The 20252-nt window shown below is 41.0% G+C and overlaps 1 protein-coding gene across 4 annotated transcripts in view; it reads right to left on the bottom strand.

Moving 5' to 3' along the window:
* Positions 1 to 10667: 10667 nt before the first annotated feature.
* Positions 10668 to 20252, bottom strand: part of LOC128697556 (influenza virus NS1A-binding protein homolog) — a 38252-nt gene continuing 28667 nt past the window's right edge. For all 4 annotated transcript variants that reach the window (XM_053789338.2, XM_053789337.2, XM_053789336.2 and 1 more), the window contains 8 exons: positions 19527 to 19706; positions 19081 to 19215; positions 17953 to 18082; positions 17141 to 17599; positions 15433 to 15558; positions 15056 to 15229; positions 14685 to 14855; positions 10668 to 14548 (listed from right to left, as the gene is read on the bottom strand). In XM_053789338.2, the coding sequence (XP_053645313.1) occupies positions 14262 to 14548; positions 14685 to 14855; positions 15056 to 15229; positions 15433 to 15558; positions 17141 to 17599; positions 17953 to 18082; positions 19081 to 19215; positions 19527 to 19706 (1662 nt within the window). In that variant the 3' untranslated portion in view covers positions 10668 to 14261. The remainder of the gene's footprint in view (positions 14549 to 14684; positions 14856 to 15055; positions 15230 to 15432; positions 15559 to 17140; positions 17600 to 17952; positions 18083 to 19080; positions 19216 to 19526; positions 19707 to 20252) is intronic.

Raw genomic sequence — 20252 nt, 5'->3', positions numbered from 1 at the left:
TGTGCTTGCTAGAGATATGGCATAACCAAAGCTGGATAGGAAGAACGAGGGGATGAGGTGTATCAACTTCTCTTATAGCCTATAAAGCACTAAGGGAGTCTGAACTACCACAAATGGTGACACAGACATAGATGTAATACAGATAAGTGCTACGAGAATGGCATACAATTCAGCCATAAAAATGCTAGCAGAGGATTATAAATGCCCTCACACGACACTGTCCGGAAACATTGCTGCGAATCTGACACCATCAGCAGACGTGGAGCAATCAGTGTACACTGATAGAAAGAGAGATTTGGAAGTGGTTAAGAAAAAGAGAGCGAGAAACCATTGTACAGTTGGGCTTTCACACATGGCAGTGGGAAAGGACAGGAACAATCAGAACTTCCCAAGCGGGTAGGGAAAAGTTAGATGTTACATGAACATAGAAAGGTGGTAACGGAAGAGAAGACGAGTGAATGTAGGTGAAGAGAAAAAGAGACGGAGTAAATGGGTGATGAACTTCTACTAACATCCATGACTATCCTATGTATGGAAGGATTGCAGAGGTCATGAGAGTGAGCATAATAGCGAAGGCAATGAGCATCACTGCGATCGGTCAAGGATGGAATATTCGCCTCTGCATAGAGGCTCTCAACCGGTGAAGAGTGAAAAGCACCGAGGCATAAACGTAATCCCTGATGGATGGAATCAAGGCTAGAAAAGGTTGCAGGAGAAGCCGCTGAATGTATCTGATCGCCTTAATCAAGTTTTGATAAAATTAGGGCTGAAAGTAGTCGAAGGAGAGTCCTACAATCAGCCCCCCCACGAAAGATGAGTGAGGATTTTAAGGAGCTTCAGCCGGCTATGACAAGTTGCCTTGAGAGGTAATGTGAGGTTTCCAGGATAACCGACGGTCAAACGAAGGCCGAGAAACCTGACCATATCACTCACGAAATTGTAATGACACTATTGTGGGTTCTATCCCCACCCATGGTAAGGTCTGACCATATCACTTTTTGGGATACACGAGCCATGTGGGTACAATGGATTAACAAAGACAAAAGAGCGTCTAGTGAAAGTAATTTGGCGTTTTAGTACTAGAAAATTTAAACCCACAAGTAGTGCCCCAATTGGGAACAGGATTAGAACAGAGAAACTGCAGTGAGGTGACAGCCAGCACCTGCACAAGCTCTAGTAGTCAACAACATAGTGATGACCAAATATTAGATGGAAGATAGATGCCAGATCATTTATAGCAAGGAGAAAGTATTGTGCTCAGAACATCCCTGGGTGACACCTTCAGCTTGGACAAAGTCCAGGGAAAGCATGTTATTAACCCAAACACAGAAATGTCTCGAAGGGCAGCTCCAGTTTCTCAGACCAAGAGCCTCTCTTGAAGAGGATTACTATTACATTCCTGAGATCATAATATAGACTAGAGAAATGGAAGGTATTCAGGCTCAAAGGAATTGGAGTGTATAGGCAAGGTGAGGTCTAAGCCTTAGATTACGAGCCTCTCGCCAGCATCAAGGAACCTTCCTTGAGGGGGTATGAGCATACAAGGAACTCCAGTAGTCATACACCTCTAAATCCCACTCCAGAAACTGCATTGTTACAGTCAAAACTAAGCTCACAAGGGTCATACAGTCCCTGGAACTCCACCAAACATCTGGCGATGAGTGTTACCAGAGGCTCACTTGACATCCCCAAAGACAAAATTTATCAGGTAGTGCAATATGTCTACATTATAATCAAAACCAAGTGCTAATCCCACTAAGGTCATACAGCACTGCAGGGGGTAGGGTATGCTAATGGTTTAATGTGCTTGATCCGATTATTATTATAATCAAAAAGAAGAGCTAAGCCACAAGGGCTATACAGCGCTGCAGGGCAGGAAGGAAGCAAGGGCATCAGGTGGCAAAAGGGAGGTGGATGAGTAATAGGTTACGGATAACAGCGGAGCAGTGGATGGTGAAAGGGTAAAGGGCAGCAAGAGACTGAGCTAGAAAGGGCTGAGGGGAGTGCGTAAGGTATCATCATCAGAGTTTGTGGAGTAAATCAGTCGTTGTCAAGAAGTCAATGAGAGAGTCAGGATTAAAGGAGGGTCCATCAGCAAGAAGGGAAGGTAAAGAGAGAGTAGTAGAACGAAGACGGCATTGGAGGTAAATTCTGCGTGCTCGTTGAAAGAGGGCAGTCTAACAGAATGTGGCTAATCGATACTGGAACTTGACACTGCTCACAGAGAGGTACAGGGTGCCTCTCCATGAGATACCCGTAAGACGAGTGTGGCCAATGCGAAGACGGGAGAGTGTGGTCTCCCAACCACGGCACTGATGACAAGAAGACAGCCAGTAACCTATGCTTGGTTTAATAGAATGAAATTTGTTACCAAGCAGAGTTGACCAATGTTGTTGCCAACGGGCGCGAAGGTGGGCAGCTATTGTAGCAAAATAGTCCAGATTATTATTATTATAATCAAAAAGAAGCGCTAAGCCACAAGGGCTATACAGCGCTGCAGGGTAGGGAAGGAAGCAAGGGAATTGGATGGCAGAAGGGAGGGGGGATGATCAGCAGGTTACAGAAAACAGCGGGGCAGGGGATAGTACGGGGGTAGAGGGTAGCAAGAGATACAAGTAGAAAGGGCTGAACGTATCAAAATTTGTGGAGTAAGTCAGTCGTTGTCAAAAAGTCAATGAGAGAGTCCGGATGAAAGGTGGGTCCATCAGCGAGAAGGGAAGGTAAAGAGAGAGCAGCGGGGCGAAGACGACGACAGAGGTAAATTCTGCGTGCTCGTTGATAAAGTGGGCAGTCCAACAGAATGTGGCTGACTGATAATGGAGCTTGGCAATTCTCACAGAGAGGAGCAAGACGCCTCTCCATGAGATATCCATGAGTAAGACGAGTATGGCCAATGCGAAGACGGGAGAGAGTAGTCTCCCAACCTCGACACTGGTGATAAGAAGACGGCCAGTAACCTATACTCGGTTTAATAGACTGAAGTTTGTTGCCGAGCATAGTAGACCAACGTTGTTGCCAACGGGTGTGAAGGTGGGAAGATATTACAGCAAAATAGTCCGTACATGGAATACCTCTATAAGAAACTGGTAGGTCATGTACTGCTGACCGCGCAGCAGTGTCTGCCTGTTCATTGCCCTGTACGTCAACATGACCAGGGACCCAACAAAAAACAATATCTTTATGCTTAGTAAAGATGCGGCGTAGCCAAAGTTGGATACGGAGGACTAAGGGGTGAGGTGTATCAAATTTTTGTATAGCCTGTAAAGCACTAAGGGAGTCTGAGACAACCACAAATGATGACACAGGCATAGATGCAATACGGATAAGTGCTGTAAGGATGGCATATAATTCAGCAGTAAAAATACTAGCTGAAGATAGTAAATGCCCTTGTACGACGCTGTCCGGAAACACTGCTGCGAATCCTACGCCGTCAGAAGACTTAGAGCCATCTGTGTACACAGCAATGGCATGAGAATGAGAGTGAAAGTGGTCAAGAAAAAGAGAGCGGGAAGCGACCGTAGACAGTTGGGCTTTCGAGCAAGGGAGGGAGAAAGAACAGACTCGAACAGCTGGAACTTCCCAGGGGGGTAGGGAAAAGTGTGATGCTACATGTACATAGAAAGGTGGTAGTTGAAGAGAAGACAAGAGCGAATGAAGGCGAAGAGAGAAGGGACGGAGTAAGCAGGGGCGGCGAACAAATAAAGAATGTCTACTAATATCAGTGACCATTCTATAAATGGAAGGATTGCGGAGATCATGAGAGCGTACATAGTAGCGCAGGCAATGGGCATCACGGCGATCGGATAAGGATGGAACGTTCGCTTCTGCATAGAGGCTTTCGACAGGGGAAGAGCGAAAAGCACCAAGGCATAAACGTAATCCTTGGTGATGAATGGGGTTAAGGCTAGAGAGAGTAGCAGGAGATGCCGCTGAATAGATCTGGTCACCATAATCAAGTTTCGATAAAATAAGGGTGGAATGTAGGTGAAGGAGGGTTCGACGATCAGCTCCCCACGAAAGATGAGCAAGGGTTTTAAGAAGGTTCAGCCGGCTGTGACAAGTTGCCTTCAGAGAGGTAATGTGAGGTTTCCAGGATAACCTACGATCAAAGAGGAGGCCCAGAAACTTGACTGTATCACGTTCAGGGATACGTGAGCCATAGAGGTACAAAGGATGATCAGAGATGACAGAGCGTCTAGTGAAAGTGATTTGGTGGGTTTTAGTGCTGGAAAATTTAAACCCATGTGTGGTGGCCCAATTGGAAACACGGTCGACTGCATGCTGGAGAGAAACTGTAAGGAGGTGACAGTCAGCGCCTGCACAGGCAATAGCGAAGTCATCAACATAGAGTGATGACCAAATATTTGATGGAAGACTAGAGGCCAAATCATTAATAGCAAGGAGAAAAAGTGTTGTGCTCAGAACACATCCCTGGGGGACACCTTCAGCTTGGATAAAGTCCGGGGAGAGCACATTATTAACCCGAACACGGAAATGCCTGTCAGTTAAAAAGTTCTTAAGGAAGGATGGTAGATTGCCTCGAAGGCCTAAGGAGTGGGCTTGGGCTAAAATATTATACCTCCAAGTTGTGTCATATGCCTTCTCAAGATCAAAAAATATGGCAATAACTGAGTGGTTATTCGCAAAGGCATTACGAACATACGTATCCAAGCGCAGTAAGGGGTCTATGGTAGAACGTCCCTTACGAAAGCCATATTGACGAGTGGAGAGACTGTTGTGTGTCTCTAAATACCACACTAAACGTCTATTTACTAGACGTTCCATTACTTTGCAAACTGCACTGGTAAGAGCAATGGGACGATAGTGGGAGGTTTCATGTCCCGTAGTGCCTGGTTTGCGGAAAGGGAGAACAATGGCGGATTTCCACAGCTGTGGAAGAACTCCTTGTGACCAAATAAGATTGTAAAGGCGTAATAGGACTGCAAGGGCTGACTGATGTAAATGTTGTAGCATACGAATATGAATGTCGTCGGGCCCAGCTGCCGATGATCGACAAGCTGAGAGTGTTGCCTCCAGTTCTTGAAGTGTAAAAGGCACATTATACTGTTCTTCTCTGAGAGAAGAAAAGTCCAAGGGTGCTAACTCTCTGGCAGACTTTGAGGAAAGAAATGAGGGGCATAGATGGAGTCCCTGAGAAATACGGACCAGATGATTGCCAATTTCATTGGCAACATCTAGTGGGTTTGCTATATCAACACCGGCAACCCGCAGAACAGGAGCCGGGTCAGGAGAATATTTACCACTCAGTTTTCGTACTTTTTTCCAGACTGCACTCATAGAGGAAGCAGAGGTGATGGTGGAGACATAATCTCGCCAGCAAGTGCGTTTAGCGTCACGGATGACACGGCGAGCGATCGCACGCTTCTGTTTAAAATCAAGGAGTCGCTCTGTGGTTCTATTGTACCGGTACCTGCCCCATGCAGCGCGTTTCAAACGTACTGCACGAGCACAAGCAGGAGACCACCAAGGCACGCATTTCTGAGAATGCCTGCTCGAAGTTTGGGGTATAGAATGAGAAGCTGCGGTGAAAACGGAGGATGAGAAGAGGTGTAAAAGCTCATCGATGGAGGACGAAGAAGGAACCTCTTTAAAAACAGTCAGGTGTGAGTAAAGGTTCCAATTTGCCCGATTAAATTGCCAGCGTGGGGTGCGAAGAGGTGGCGAATATGAAGGGGAAGTAAGAATGATTGGGAAATGATCACTGTCATGTAAGTCCGGGAGAACAGACCAAGTAAAGTCTAATGCGGCGGAGGAAGAGCAAACTGAGAGAACGATGCAAGAGAGAGTATGAGTCCGAGGATCAAAATGGGTGTGAGTACCTGTATTTAAAACATGGAGGGGGTGGGTGGCAAGAAAAGCCTCTAACTGAATTCCACGGGAATCACAGTGAGACCCTCCCCAGAGGAAATGGTGGGCATTAAAATCACCAAGTAACAGAATTGGTGGCGGTAATGACGAAACAAGGAAGGCAAAATCCGGAATAGATAATGCCCGAGAAGGAGAGAGATATAAAGAACAGAGCGTATACCACCTATGTAAGTGGATACGGGCTGCTGTGTAATGCAGCGAAGTATGAACAAATAGCTGATGGTACGGAATATCAGTGCGGAGAAGAAGGGCACTTTCATTAAAGGTCCCATCAGGAAAAGGATCTGAAGAATACAATAAATTATAGCCTGAGATGTGAGAAATAACAGCAGAGTGTAATTTTGGTTCCTGTAAGCAAACACCAACAGGGGCAAACTGGGAGAGTAACATCTGAAGCTCACCCCGATTACCCCTGAGGCCACGTATATTCCACTGTAAAAAGGCCATGAATGGCAATGATAAAGATACTTGAAATCCGCAGGTAAGGGTTCCTACGGACTAGGAGGGTTAGAAAAGTCCACATGCGGAGGCAGTGGAAAATGTTCAAGCAGCGAAGGAACGGTGCGCTGTGAAGAAAGGAGTTGCGCAGATGGAGCAGAGGAGAGAGAAAGAGCGGAAGGTGGATCAGTGTCCATTGATGGTTTGGTCTCTGCAATATATTCAGAGATTGCTTCAAGTGTTTCAGAATTCAGAGATGTTGTATGGGAGACAATATTGGGAATGGTAGGGGGAGGATGAGTAAAGATTGGAACTGTATTGGACTGTACCAAGGTAGGGGGGGGCGAAAGGGTGGAGGGAACTGGAGAAGCGTGGCAGGGGACAGAAGAGACAGGAACCTGGGAGGTAGCAGAAGAGGAAGAAACTTGGGAGGGAACAGGGGAGGAAGGTACATTACGAGGAGGAGGGTGAACCTCTGCACTTGTAACTGAGCCAGTGAGAGGGGAAGAACTAGGGACAGAGACAGGGAGGGTAAAATGAGGAGGTGGAAGATGGGTAGGAGGTGTTACCGGACCTTTTTTTGACTTTTGAGAAGTAGAGGGACGATTGGGAAGAGGTGTCGTACGAGGTCTCGTCGATACTGAGGCTTGTAAGAGAGAACTCGAAGAAGCGAGATTAGACTGAGGCGTTGAAGTAGGGACGTCTGAGCCGAGGACAGCAAAAGGATTAGATACAGGAGTGATTATGGGAGAGGTAACCACAGAGGTGGGTGTAGAAGATGGGATACCAGAAGTGGGGGGACGTTTTGAAACACGGGAATAAGAAACACGTGGGAGTCTCCCTTGGAGGCGGAGATGAGAAACTGCCATGGCATAAGGGAGACCTTCTGTCTCTTTGAGGTAACGGATTTCCCGCTCGTTTAAATAGACCTGACAACGGCGAGAGTACGAAGGGTGAGCCTCATGACAGTTAAGGCAAGAGGGAGATCGATTGCAAGACGTATTAGAATGGTCATCGGCACCACAGACTGGGCATTCGGCGATAGATCTGCAATATTTCGCTGGATGGCCAAATCGCCAGCAATTTCTACACTGTTGTGGTGTAGGGATCACCTTTCGAACTTGTAACCGATGTCCTGCTATATAAACTGAGGATGGGAGTTCTCGGCTGTCAAAAGTTAAACGAGCCACATTGCTAGGGTATCGTCTCCGCCCACGGGCAGGAAGAACGTAAGTGTCTACCTTGAGGATTGGGAGATCTTGGAGTTCCAGCTGTTCTAGAATGTCGGTGCCACATGTCTGGAAATTTTGTTGAACTATGGTATGGGGCAGAATAACGGTACCACTACAAGAATTGAGGGAATGATGTTTTTCAAGGGTGACAGGAACAGTATCTATATGGGAAAGACGAGAGAGCTCACGAGCCTGGGTAGCATTCTGTACGGTAATGATGCGCGTACCGCTCTTAAGAGCATGAAAAGAAATATCTTTACCAACATGGCGTAGGAGTGCCTTGCCAATACTATGGTCAGAAAGATAGGCAGTAGAGGAAGTTGGTCGTAAAGTGAAGAATTTAGTCCACTGTTCAGTCTGAAACTGAGCGTGGAAAGGTAGTGAAGGACGTGTCGATCTTTTCTGAGAAGAACGAGAAGGTGAAGGTGGAGAAGTATCATCAGCAGGTAATTGTCGTTGACGTTTAGGCGTGGGACCAGAGTTGGTCCGACGTGGAACGGGTCGGCGATTTGAAAATTGCCGCACCGTAGAGGGAGAGGCCGGAAGCATAGTCAGAGGAGAGCGAAGGTCTGGTAAATCGAAGGAGTCAGTCGAGGCCTCAGTACCTGAAGCAGGTGAGGAAACAGCACCGGCAATAGGTACAGAGGCATGAGGAATGTCTGAAGAGTGGTCCAAAGACGAGGCGGGGTCAGAACGGGGTGCGGTATCAAGAAGGGGCCCGGGGGTACCAGGTTCATGGACTAGGGCTGCCATGGTTAGGTTACTTCTTTCTTTTTGTTTTTAAGAAAAAAAAAGAAAGAAGAAAAGAAAATAAAAATAAAAAAAAGAAAAAAAAAGGGGGGACCGGGGAGGGATAGTTCCTAGGAGGAATGAAAGGGCCAGAAATCTCCCTCCGCGCCCAAGAGGACTCGACACCGCTAGTAGCGCAGATGCAGCATGGAACCCGTGCCATACCCTACCCTTCATGCCAGTAAACCAGCAATCTGGGATAGCAACCTCACATCTGCCGAGCTACCTCGGTGGACAAAAGAGAGGGCGGCCGGATATCCGCCACAAAGCATACCTCCTTCAGCCACCACCCCCGGAATCCGAAAGGTGGCTTCCAGAGATACACCCGTCGCCCAAAAGACACCCAAAGCTACTCCGGGATACCGGAGAGGGATCGGGACATCCCTAGGCAATCCAGATTCCACGGCAAACTACGCCACCGCCAAGAAACCTCAACGGAATGGGATCGACCCCGGTGTCCTTTCCTCTACCTAGGAACTAGCGTGCCTGTGGGAGAAATCCCAAAGGACAAAAAGAGGAAGGGCAAAAGGGAGGAGTGGGGAGGAGGAGGAGGAAAGGAAAAAGGGGAGGATGGGGAGGATGGGATAGGGGAGGGGAGATTGGGGGGTAATTAGGTTCGGTCTGAGGAAGAAGACCGATAGGTCTAATTCCTCAGACCAAGAGCCTCTTCACCACGCCAAGGAGCCCCCCTTGAAGAGGAAAATAGTCCAGAAATGGAACACCTCTATAGGAAATTGGTAGGTCATGTACTGCTGACCGCGCAGCAGTGTCTGCCTGTTCATTGCCCTGTACGTCAACATGACCAGGGACCCAACAAAAAATAATATCTTTATGCTTCGTAGAGATACGGCGTAGCCAAAGATGGATACGGAGAACTAGGGGGTGAGATGTATCAAATTTTCGTATAGCCTGTAGAGCACTAAGGGAGTCAGACTACCACAAATGATGACACGGGCATAGATGCGATACGAATAAGTGCTGCAAGAATGGCATACAGTTCAGCAGTAAAAATGCTAGCCGAAGATAGTAAATGCCCCCGCACGACGCTGTCCGGAAACACTGCTGCGAATCCGACACAGTCTGAAGACTTAGAGCCATTTGTGTACACAGCGGTGGCATGAGAATGGGAGTGGAAGTGATCAAGAAAAAGAGCGGGAAGCCACCATAGGCAGTTGAGCTTTCGAGCAAGGGAGTGAGAAAGAACAGACCCAAACAGCTGGAACTTCCCAGGGGGGTAGGGAAAAGTGAGATGCTACATGAACATATAAAGGTGGTAACTGAAGGGAAGACTAGAGTGAATGTAGGCGAAGAGAAAAGGGACGGAGCAAACAGGGGCAGCGAACAAATAAAGAATGTCTACTAATATCGGTGACCATTCTATAAATGGAAGGATTGTGTAGATCGTGAGCAATGGGCATCACGGCGATCAGACAAGGATGGAACATTAGCTTCTGTATAGAGGCTCTCGACAGGGGAAGAGCGAAAAGCACCAAGGCACAAACGTAATCCTTGGTGATGGATAGAGTTAAGGCTAGAGAGAGTAGCAGGAGAGGCCGCGGAATAAATCTGGTCACAATCGAGTTTCGATAAAACGAGGGCTGAATGTAGGCAAAGCAGAGTTCGACAATCAGCTCCCCAGGAAAGATGAGCAAGGGTTTTAAGAAGGTTTAGCCGGCTGTGACAAGTTGCCTTCAGAGAGGTAATGTGAGGTTTCCAGGATAACCTACGGTCAAAGAGAAGGCCTAGAAACCTGACTATCACGTTCGGGGATACGGGAGCCATAGATACAAAGGATGATCGGAGATAATAGAGCGTCTAGTGAAAGTAATTTGGCGAGTTTTGGCACTTGAAAATTTAAACCCATGCATGATGGCCCAAGTGGAAACACGGTCGACCGTATGCTGGAGAGAAACTGCAATGACAGTCAGCGCCTGCACAAGCAATAGCGAAGTCATCAACATAGCTTGATCCGAGGCAAGCGAGGGTGGAGAGAAAATATCCTCATTAACAATCAAATTAGCACAAATTTGTACGAGTTATACAGCACTAGACAGGGTTATGCAAGGGCATGTGAAAATTAAGGGTGTTCAAAGATAGGTTATACCTACTAGTAAAGCCCTTAGGTTTGGGAATTTCGTTTCAGATCCCATGAAGGAAAGTCAGATTCCTCTGATCAAAACCCTCTCACTGTGGAAAGGTTTTTAACTGGCTATATGTAGTTTAATAAAATCTAACATTAGAAAGCTTATTTTTCCAAGAGCAAGTTTCACATTAAAACCCTGTTTTGGTTTAACTTATACAAAGGTAAATAAAAGGCAGTTTCCATTGTCATATATAGATAATGTTTTAAATGTACAATGTGGTAGATATATAATCAGTAGAAGAGGAGTAAACCATCAGACCAGACCAAGTACAGTGGTTTAATATAGTACAAAATATATTGTTTTGGGTGACCAGCAAATCCCAATTTGAAATGCTGACTTGCTTTATACAAATATCAACATTTATTTTTTTTTTTTTTTTTTTTTGCCCGAATGCAAAACGGGCATGTTAGTAAACATGTTTATATTTTAAAAATTAAAAAAAAAAAAAAAGTATATCCTGTGGTATACTTGAAAAAATAAATTTATCCTTATTCCTTACTCTGCTTTATAACAATTATCCAGCATAACTCACAATGAGCTAGTCAGTTTATAAATAACTTGATAAATAACTCCAGGTATTGATTTTATCATTCCAGAAAGTCTTTATACCCTTTTATCACAGGAATCGTTAATCTCATATCATACAAGACTGAAGAAACCATGGCATATCTAGTATCTAGGTTTCAATATTTTTCTTTGCTAAGATGTGTTTAAATATAAAAAGTGAGGTATATTTCAATCGTAGCCATGAAGACCAGATCTTGATTTAAAAGTGAATTGATCCACATCTATATTCCTAAGGGGATGATACACTGCATCACTGTCCTCTACAAAATATATAATATTACAATTGCAGTGTCTATACTCTTAAGTAGAGGAATTGAATTTCCCAGTATCTGCTACCTAAAGTTGATACTAACAAACAAATCTTTCCTAGATATACCATCTTTAACAATAAATATGCTCTAAAATTCATCGTTTTCCAATAAAAAAATCCTTAATTTTAAATTGCTATAGCAAAAATTGTCATAGAAATAAACTGGAGTAATGTTAAAATCTATGGTATAAATGCTTCATTAGGTCTTTTTTTTATATCAGTTTTCTAGGACAATTCAATAAAAAATGTATAGCTTTCCTTCCTTGTTTACCAAGTATTTGTACAATGATGAAATTTGTCAAATGGTATGGTATTTACTTATATTTATTTACATATTACAGACCGTGTTATCTTTGATAATGCAGTCACCCAACTCCAACAAGTTCGAAAATGACATCACATTATAAAATCTATGCATGTACTTCATAGGAGTGGCTTCAATAAGCATTGTATTTTGGTACTAAGTTCCTTATACCATTCTGATTGCAGATACAAATTTATACACAGGTAAAAATATGACATTTTGAGCAAATGTGTTTAATAAAGCATTAAGGTTCAGGCTTATAGTATAGAATATAGTACAGTACTGGAAAGAAACTGTCATATATAACCTTCCACAAGTATATGATTTACATTTGCTCATGCTGGCATGCATTATAAACAAGAGGTGTGTTTATCATTTTAACTAGAGTTGGTAGCAACACATCACAGCAAGTCGTCAAGATACTACTGTACTAACCACTAAAGGTGCATCTTGGACATATGCAATGTGATATGAGGATCAATTACAATGATTATTTATACTAACAAATTAAATATATGTCCCTTTTTAAGGGAAAACTGATGTGGTTTAAAATGAAATATACTTTTTGCCTTCTTTTTTTTTTTTTTGTCTAAAACAAATACAATAGCAAATTAATTTAGTTGTAAACATCTGTAAATTACTTATATAATGTAATTTAGGCAATTCTACAATGCAGAACCTAACCTTACAATAATTATTAAAAAACTCCCATGTCCAAAAAAGAAAAATTGGATTTATTTCATACAAAAAGATGTACATTTTCTCTTAAAATTCTTATGATATGACTGTTGGAACATTCCCACTCACTTGAGCTTCAGAATTCAATAATAGTTATTATGCAGCAAAATTATAAAAAAAAAAAAAATCTCGTTTACTCTGGAAAATTACACGACTAATGTTCAGGCCTCATAATATCTTATCTAGTCATCTTAAATTAAATAAGTATAAAAAATGAATACAGAATTCATAATTTTTGCAAATACATGAAATATAATCCTAAATATGTAAGGTTTTATTTACCATATCCTGGTGACTATAATGTACTATAGGTGTATAGGTAACTACAGTGTATATCACACTATCATTAAATGCAATTAATATTCTAGTTATTTATATATATAAATAAAATGCCATGAAATATTTCTACTGTATACCACCAAACATCAAGTGCTAAAATTTCATCAATGAGCAACTCGCACTTGGAGATAGCAAGAAGATATTTAAGACACTTGTATAAAGATAGCAGGAATAGTTGGACGGAGGAGGATTTGGCAAGCAAATTTAATTAATATTTACTAGAGCTTAAACATGATATACTTCGTTTTCCTTATAATCTCACTTAACTTGACAAGATAACTTCTCTTAAGAGATGTAAACAGGGGATCTGGTTTATGTTTATACGCACTTACATTGCCACCTGTTGAAATACTGACATTAAACTGTTCTTGAAATTACTGCCCCTGGAGTTTGTGTATCACAAGAAAAGCAGTTTCCACCATAGATTAACTTTAGCAGAAAAACAGTAATGATTTCTCAAAAGTCAATCTTTTACTTTATTTCCACATTGATGAGACTTCCAAAAAGGTTCTGCAAATGCTATTTGAACTTTTTCTCCCCAGCTCTTCGTAAATTATTGAAACCTTTAGAAAACGGGTGCAAAAACTATCACAAGCATCCAACACAACAAAACTATTTAAAAAAAAAAAAAAGAGCATAGAGTATATTAGAATTTATTTTATAATACAGTAGTTATTAATTTACATCTCACAATACAGTAGTTATTAATTTACATCTCGCATTTATTCCTTTATCTTTAAATTTTAGAGCATGGAAAAAGTGTCAGCACTGCCATTAATCCAGTTGCAAGAGTCGCCCATGAATCTATTTTGGCACTCGTTTTACACTTGTTTAAGTTTTGGGTACAGTGTCAACTTAGCTAAAATTATATGTAAATGGCTTACAGTAAAATTGATCCCTTGAACCATATTGGAAACATAATGCAAACATTTTTAATTACCCAAGAAAAAATAATAAGAGGCACAAGATAAGATTTTAACTCTTAATACTCCATTTTCAGCACAGGTAAAATATAAATTATTTAATATCAATATTAGGTAAAGTACAGTATACTGTATGGGAAATTAATATCGTAAGCAAGTGGCTTGACCCCAAGCCCATGAATCAATTAAGAATAGAAATCAGGTCTAATGATCTGAATATTCTGCAGCTGTCATTTCTCTCTATAACTTACCATTTCATCAAAGCTGGCCGAGTACAAACTCGGTGAGGGGAAAGAAGGCACCTACTTCCAAAGGGGGGAAGTTTTGCGCAAGATGCAAATTGAAGAAAGTTTCAATAACAATACACTGCAAAAATGCCATCTTTCTTAGCTGATCTATCAGGCTATACTATACTGTGTTTACTTACAAACAAAAGACTTGTATAATCTCCTCTTTAGTGATTAAACAGCAGAATAAAAAATTATTATATTTTCTGAAATGAGCCCAATAATATTAAATGATGCTCTTTAACCTGAGGGAAGACCCCCATAGTGTCTCTAATTATGGGGTAGCATTACATTGAAAACTTTAATGGCCATTAGTGGCAATTGAATGTACACCATTTGGGAGACCATTACAACCATTCTCTGCCACATGATGGCCATTTGCTACAGCTTCATGCTCAACAGCATCTTCATGATCACTGCCTTGCGTACCATCACTTTCAACAGCCTGGCTATTTTCTTCATTTCTATAGCCACTTCTCTTCGTATAGTTATCAATGCCATTCCTAATCACTTCCGGCTTTGGAGTGAAGTTGGTCCATTCATCAGTTGCAGGATCTAGGTACTCTATGCTGTTAAGGAAGTTCTTGCCTGTAAATAGAACAATGATATTACAAGCTATTTCTATTATATTCACAATGTGCTAAATCCCATAGCATCAAAGAATTAAAATACTAAGTGAAGGAAGCCTTTATAATAATACAAAGACATGTAGCAAATTTCATACCTGAAAATCCTCCAACAGCATACAGCTTTCCATTCACAACAGCTACACCAACATTTGCTCTGCATGTAGTCATTGATGGCCCAGGCATCCAGGTATTTGTCTCCAAGTCATAGATCTCTGTTGTACACAGGCTATGGGTCCCATCTGATCCTCCCATTACATACAGTTTACCTGAAGGGATACGAATATTTAACATTAAAACACTTTTAAAAAAACTATGGTTATTCATAAACTTATTTCTTTCATATTCTAAGGGAGTCCATTAATAATAAAAACAGACTGCATAATCTTTGAACTACTTTGTGTAGTAGTGAATTTTGGAAACAGTTGAAAATTAAAAAAAAATTTAGGGGATATACAATTTTACAAACCTTTGAAAACTTCAGCACCACATCCTCGCCTTGGAGTGGTCATGGGAGCAGCAAACCGCCATGTGTCAAGTCTAGAGTCGTACACCTCAACGGAGTTGAGGCAGTTCCAGGAGTCACAGCCTCCAATGGCATACACCATTCCTTTATATGCAGCCACTCCAGCTTGGTACCGACCTAGTTAAAAAAAATATATATATTACATAATCAGAGAAGCTGCAGAAAAAATATAAACCATTATGTTATATCACTGTGTACACAAATATTTTTAAAGTAATTTGATAATGGAGCAACTTTAGATTTACCGAAAATATTACGCATCCATAAAATTTACTGTATAAAATATGAATTAAACTGATAAAAGCTATAGAGGTACTTACCAATATGAAGAGAAGCAATGGTTTGCCATATATCAGTCTCTGGAGTATACATGTCACACTGCTTTATGCCGTACTGACCATTCCAGCCACCTATACAGAAGACTTTCCCATCTAAACTGCACACACCTAGGTAAAAAAACAAACAATTATAATTAATCACACTGAACATAGCTACAGTTGCTTTGCTATGAAGCGTATTAATTTGGCCAACAGTACTAGATTGAGTTTATAGTAAATTTCCGAGCATAAATGTAGCTTAAGTTGTGTTTCAGCAAAGAGCCCTGGGAATATACTCTCAAAGTTACACACCTACATGCAATAATAGTAAATTATTACTCCAGTAGAAAGTTTCAAACTGCAATATTCATCATCATACTAATGTTCTGTATTTAAACATTCTGTATGTATCTATGAAGCTTAAATATAAATTAAACATTAAAATAAAAATTATAAAAACTGGTTAACTTATTTCATAATTCTGCAATAATTTCTTTTAACTAAAGAATTCAAAAAGTAGGTAAAAATAAAATTGCTTCAAAAGTACTACTCCCAGACTCTGCAATAAGCATTTTTTTTTCAAACAATGCTCTAATATTAATTTGAAACATTCCTGCTCAGAAACTTACATATAGGAGCATTCAGCAGGACCCAGTCATGACAGATCAACAATATAAATTTCTGCATGTCTCAACACAAAAAAAATACATTTTATATAATTTATATCTGTTGTGTATAACAGCATGGTTGAAATTTAAAAAATTACATGCAATGTAACTTTTTGGATGAGACAAGCACACTTTAATGGGTCCTGTGCTGCATTTGTAGTATATAGCCATGTTCAAAGCCTTTCCTATCTCCATCCAAATCATTCAACAATACCAAATTTTGATCAAGCAAGACTAACACAATCTTTATTACAAGTCAGATGCTATGTTATACAGTTTGCAAATTTCTCAATGAATGGAGATTATAGAGCATTTGAGTGCAGCTATACACTGAACAAAAAAAGGGGATCTATAGAAAAAGGGACTGACTCCTCTGGCTTGGCTTGCAGGCATCCAGTTGTGAGCGCGTCATAGGATATGTCTCCCATCTGGAAAAACATATCGAAATATCATGAAATATGTGAACATTATCAGAATTAGGTCATGATGTTCCTGTACAAGTGCTTGGTGAGCAAAACCAACAGATCCTTGTGTTACTTACCGATGTAGCATAACAAAGAGCCAAAAGGTTACTCTCCAAGGTTGTGATGAGCACTGTCCCGCCTACAGCATTCTCAACTTGCTTCAAAAGTTCAGGACAAGAAGTGGGCACATGAACATCTGGAAAAGTGGCTTGTGAATCTGCCTGTATTGTGGTCAAATGACAGATGATCATAGCCAGTAAAAAAATTGTTCTGTGCCCCTTTCCTTCCTGTATCTAGCAAGTTGAGTGTCCATGATAGCGAGTGTCCTGTTGGAAAGAGAGGGAGATAACTGTTAATGGCCAACAGTCAAGGTTACTCACGTGTTTGCCTAGTTGAGAAAGCTTCAGGAGGCTACTGTCCTAATCTTACAATTTGGTAATGATACAGCTACTTGCCTTCATGACACTACTCCCTTTGTATAATCTCCATATCTTTCCTGGAAGCTCTTTTCAGGTTCGCCTGCAAAATAGCAGAAGAATAAATGAGTAGAAACCAACATTATACACTCGGATGCCTCACCAGTGTTAGAGCGAGCCAGGGGTAGAGGTGCCACACTGCTCCATTTCTTGGCGTTTTCCTCTAGAACCTCTACAGTACTGAGCTCCTTAGAACCATCACAGCCACCAATAGCATATGCTTTTCCATTTAGAACTGTCAAATCGAACCGTCCACGACCCTGATGCATAGGAGGCTGTATGGTCCAGGCATTCATCTCTGGGTTGTAATCTTCAACAGTCCGTAGGCACTCACCACGATCATATCCTCCACAGACCAAAAGATGACCATTTAAATTCCCTGTGCCAGTTGCACATTTTGGAGACGACATATGAGGAATAACTGTGTAATAATCAACCTTCTCCACTGAAGCTGGACGTGAGGAAATTGGAGTGTGAGTCGGTGATGAGCTTCCCATCTTTTGTTGCACTGACATTACAGTGACTGATCCCTTTAATGTCACCACAGCTACCCATGAACTCTCTGAAAAGATACATTAGGAACAAGGAATAAATTACTCAAAAATTTTTAGCACTAATTTTTTTTTCTTCAAGTGAGGGGGAGGCCCCTTGTATAAACATTCAGACAAACCAAACAAATGGGAGTCAATAAACCCTTTTCTTTATAAAGCTAACTGTTTACAAGCATATGCAACATTTACTGTATGTCTACAGTAGCAGAGTTTCTAGTGACCTAGTCTATTCTCTAACTGATATAACCAAGATTTTTAGCCCTTTAAAATTTAATAAATATTGAATCAGTGATACAGCTAAACTGTTGTCATAAACTAAAAATTTACCCTAAAGAAATGCTGTATAACAAAATAGGAAACTCACCCGAGACTTGAGCATAGGCAATCAATTTCCAATCAGAATCTTGCTCTGAATCATCCTTATCAGAGATGCTACGAGAGTACAGCATCAGGCGGGGCTTGACAGGTTGTGGCGTTGTTGACTTTCTTCGCATCTGTTGCAAGTAAAACATCATTTTGTTATACTGTACTACTTATATTACATGATTATGTAATGCCTTTAAAAATTAAGAAGAACTCTGTTGGCTTTCATGCATTAAGAATATTTTTAGTGCAGTATATCTGCTAATGTAGCCTCAGAACAGGCCTCCTAAAATGGAAAGGAAATACATTATACATGTATTACAGGAATAAGCATTAAGGTCAGAAATCCTGCCAGAGTGCAAAATTTTTAAAAGGCTTCCACTATACAGTAGTACCTCTCTGGATGGTTGCCAAACTAGTTAAAAATAAGTATAACAGATGAATGGATTAAAAAAATATTTTCCACAATTAAGAACAAATATCAGGATAAGAGGTCATTCTGATTCAGATCCACAGATAATGCAGATAAAAACTGCTAAAATATATCATGGACAAAAAACAGCGAGGCTAGGATATTAACGAGAAAAGATCTATTAGAGGAAAGAATAAAAATTAAAATACAAAAACTCTCCAATGGCTAATGCATAACAGCAACATAGTACATGTACTGTACAGGAGGGCCCAGTTTGTATGGCTCTTAGGTTCATGAACCTGTGCGATAAGCGAAAATCACCGGCAGGTGGAAAAAAAAGTTTTTCCATTATTGAACGCGTCCAAAATGCTTGATAACACGTTTACACAGTACTCATTAAGCTACGCATAAAAAAAAATACTAAATAAATACACAGTACATACAATACTTACCTTAAAATATGGTGCCGGTTGCCCTTCTCTTATGCAATTGTTATGCAAAATAGGCAGAGAAGCAGTAAAAGCACTGAACATAATGAACAATGGCACAATTGAAAGCCAATGACAACTTGGAACACTGAAAAGAGTGTGCCAAATACATGGGGCCCTCCTGTATATTATGCAGTCTGCCTCCACAGAGAAAGTACAAAAAGCAACCCATGTCACTTGTATGGAGTTACAGTTACAACTATGTATGCTGTACATTACATTTAGTTACCTTAATATTGGTCTGGGAGAGTTTCCTGGACATCTTCTTGTAGTCTTGAACCATATCAGAATCATTGAGATCACCTGACTGGATGTCAGAACAGTCATGCAGTGAATTATCAATATTCAGATACAGCATATGTTTCTGCAAAGACAATGAAGGTACAGTATTTAGTACAAGGAAAATGATCTAGTCTTTACATGAAAACACTGAAGTTAAGATACTGGTACTAAGAACATTATAATTAAGTACACCTGCATACTGACTGCATCTTATCCTTAAAAATACAATACTGTAAATGAATAACGTATTCAAAATGGTTTTCATTAAATGACTTCCTTTAAAACAAGTCATCAATCTTCAGATATTTCTGGCAGATTCTTGTAATTGCAAACAAATAATTTGCAAGCTATCTTTCATTCTTTCCTAGTAAATATTAAGACATCTTCCATTACCTTTTCTTTCATTAGGTCCAAATGAAGGTCCTCCTCAACCATTTGCTTTTTGACCCATTCCAAAACAAGGTTACAAAGAGCACGACCAGTAATGGCAGCTTCATCATGTGTCCTGTGTATCACTGAAACCTGGATCTTTGGTATGCCCAAGGCATCCCTTGTCACTTGCACCAGATCACTCTGAAACAGGAGAGTACGCTGTCATACACCTCACACACATCCCACAAACATGCTACACACTTTTCACCCCCGCCCTATGAACCTAAGAACAAAACCCCTACCAAGACCCAGACACCCCCACCTTTTTCCCTACAGGAGCCCCACACTACCCTTCAACATAGATATCAAAACATTAAAGGTGAAAATCGTGCATCATTCAGGCATACTAGTGCTGTAAATACTACAATTAAATTACTATATAGAATATTACAAGTGTGTGGGGTACAATACTTATGGTAATGCTCTCAATGACAATTTATTTAAGTAATTTTATTTACTTCTCTATAAAATTGTCAAAGTGGGAAGTCTGAATGTGCATGGATGTTGTGCAGATGATAAGAAAGAGATGATTGTGGATGTTATGAATGAGAAGAAGCTGGATGTCCAGGCTTTAAGTGAAAAAGCTGAAGGGGGTGGGAGAGTTTCAGTGGAGAGGAATAAATGGGATTAGGTCAGGGGTTTCAAATAGAGTTAGAGCTAAAGAAGGAGTAGCAATAATGTTGAAGG

The sequence above is a fragment of the Cherax quadricarinatus genome, chromosome 44 (assembly GCF_038502225.1).
Source record: "Cherax quadricarinatus isolate ZL_2023a chromosome 44, ASM3850222v1, whole genome shotgun sequence".
In the NCBI taxonomy this organism is placed as follows: domain Eukaryota; kingdom Metazoa; phylum Arthropoda; class Malacostraca; order Decapoda; family Parastacidae; genus Cherax; species Cherax quadricarinatus.
The sequence above is the reverse complement of the archived record's forward strand: the minus strand, read 5'-3'. Positions and strand labels throughout refer to the sequence as shown.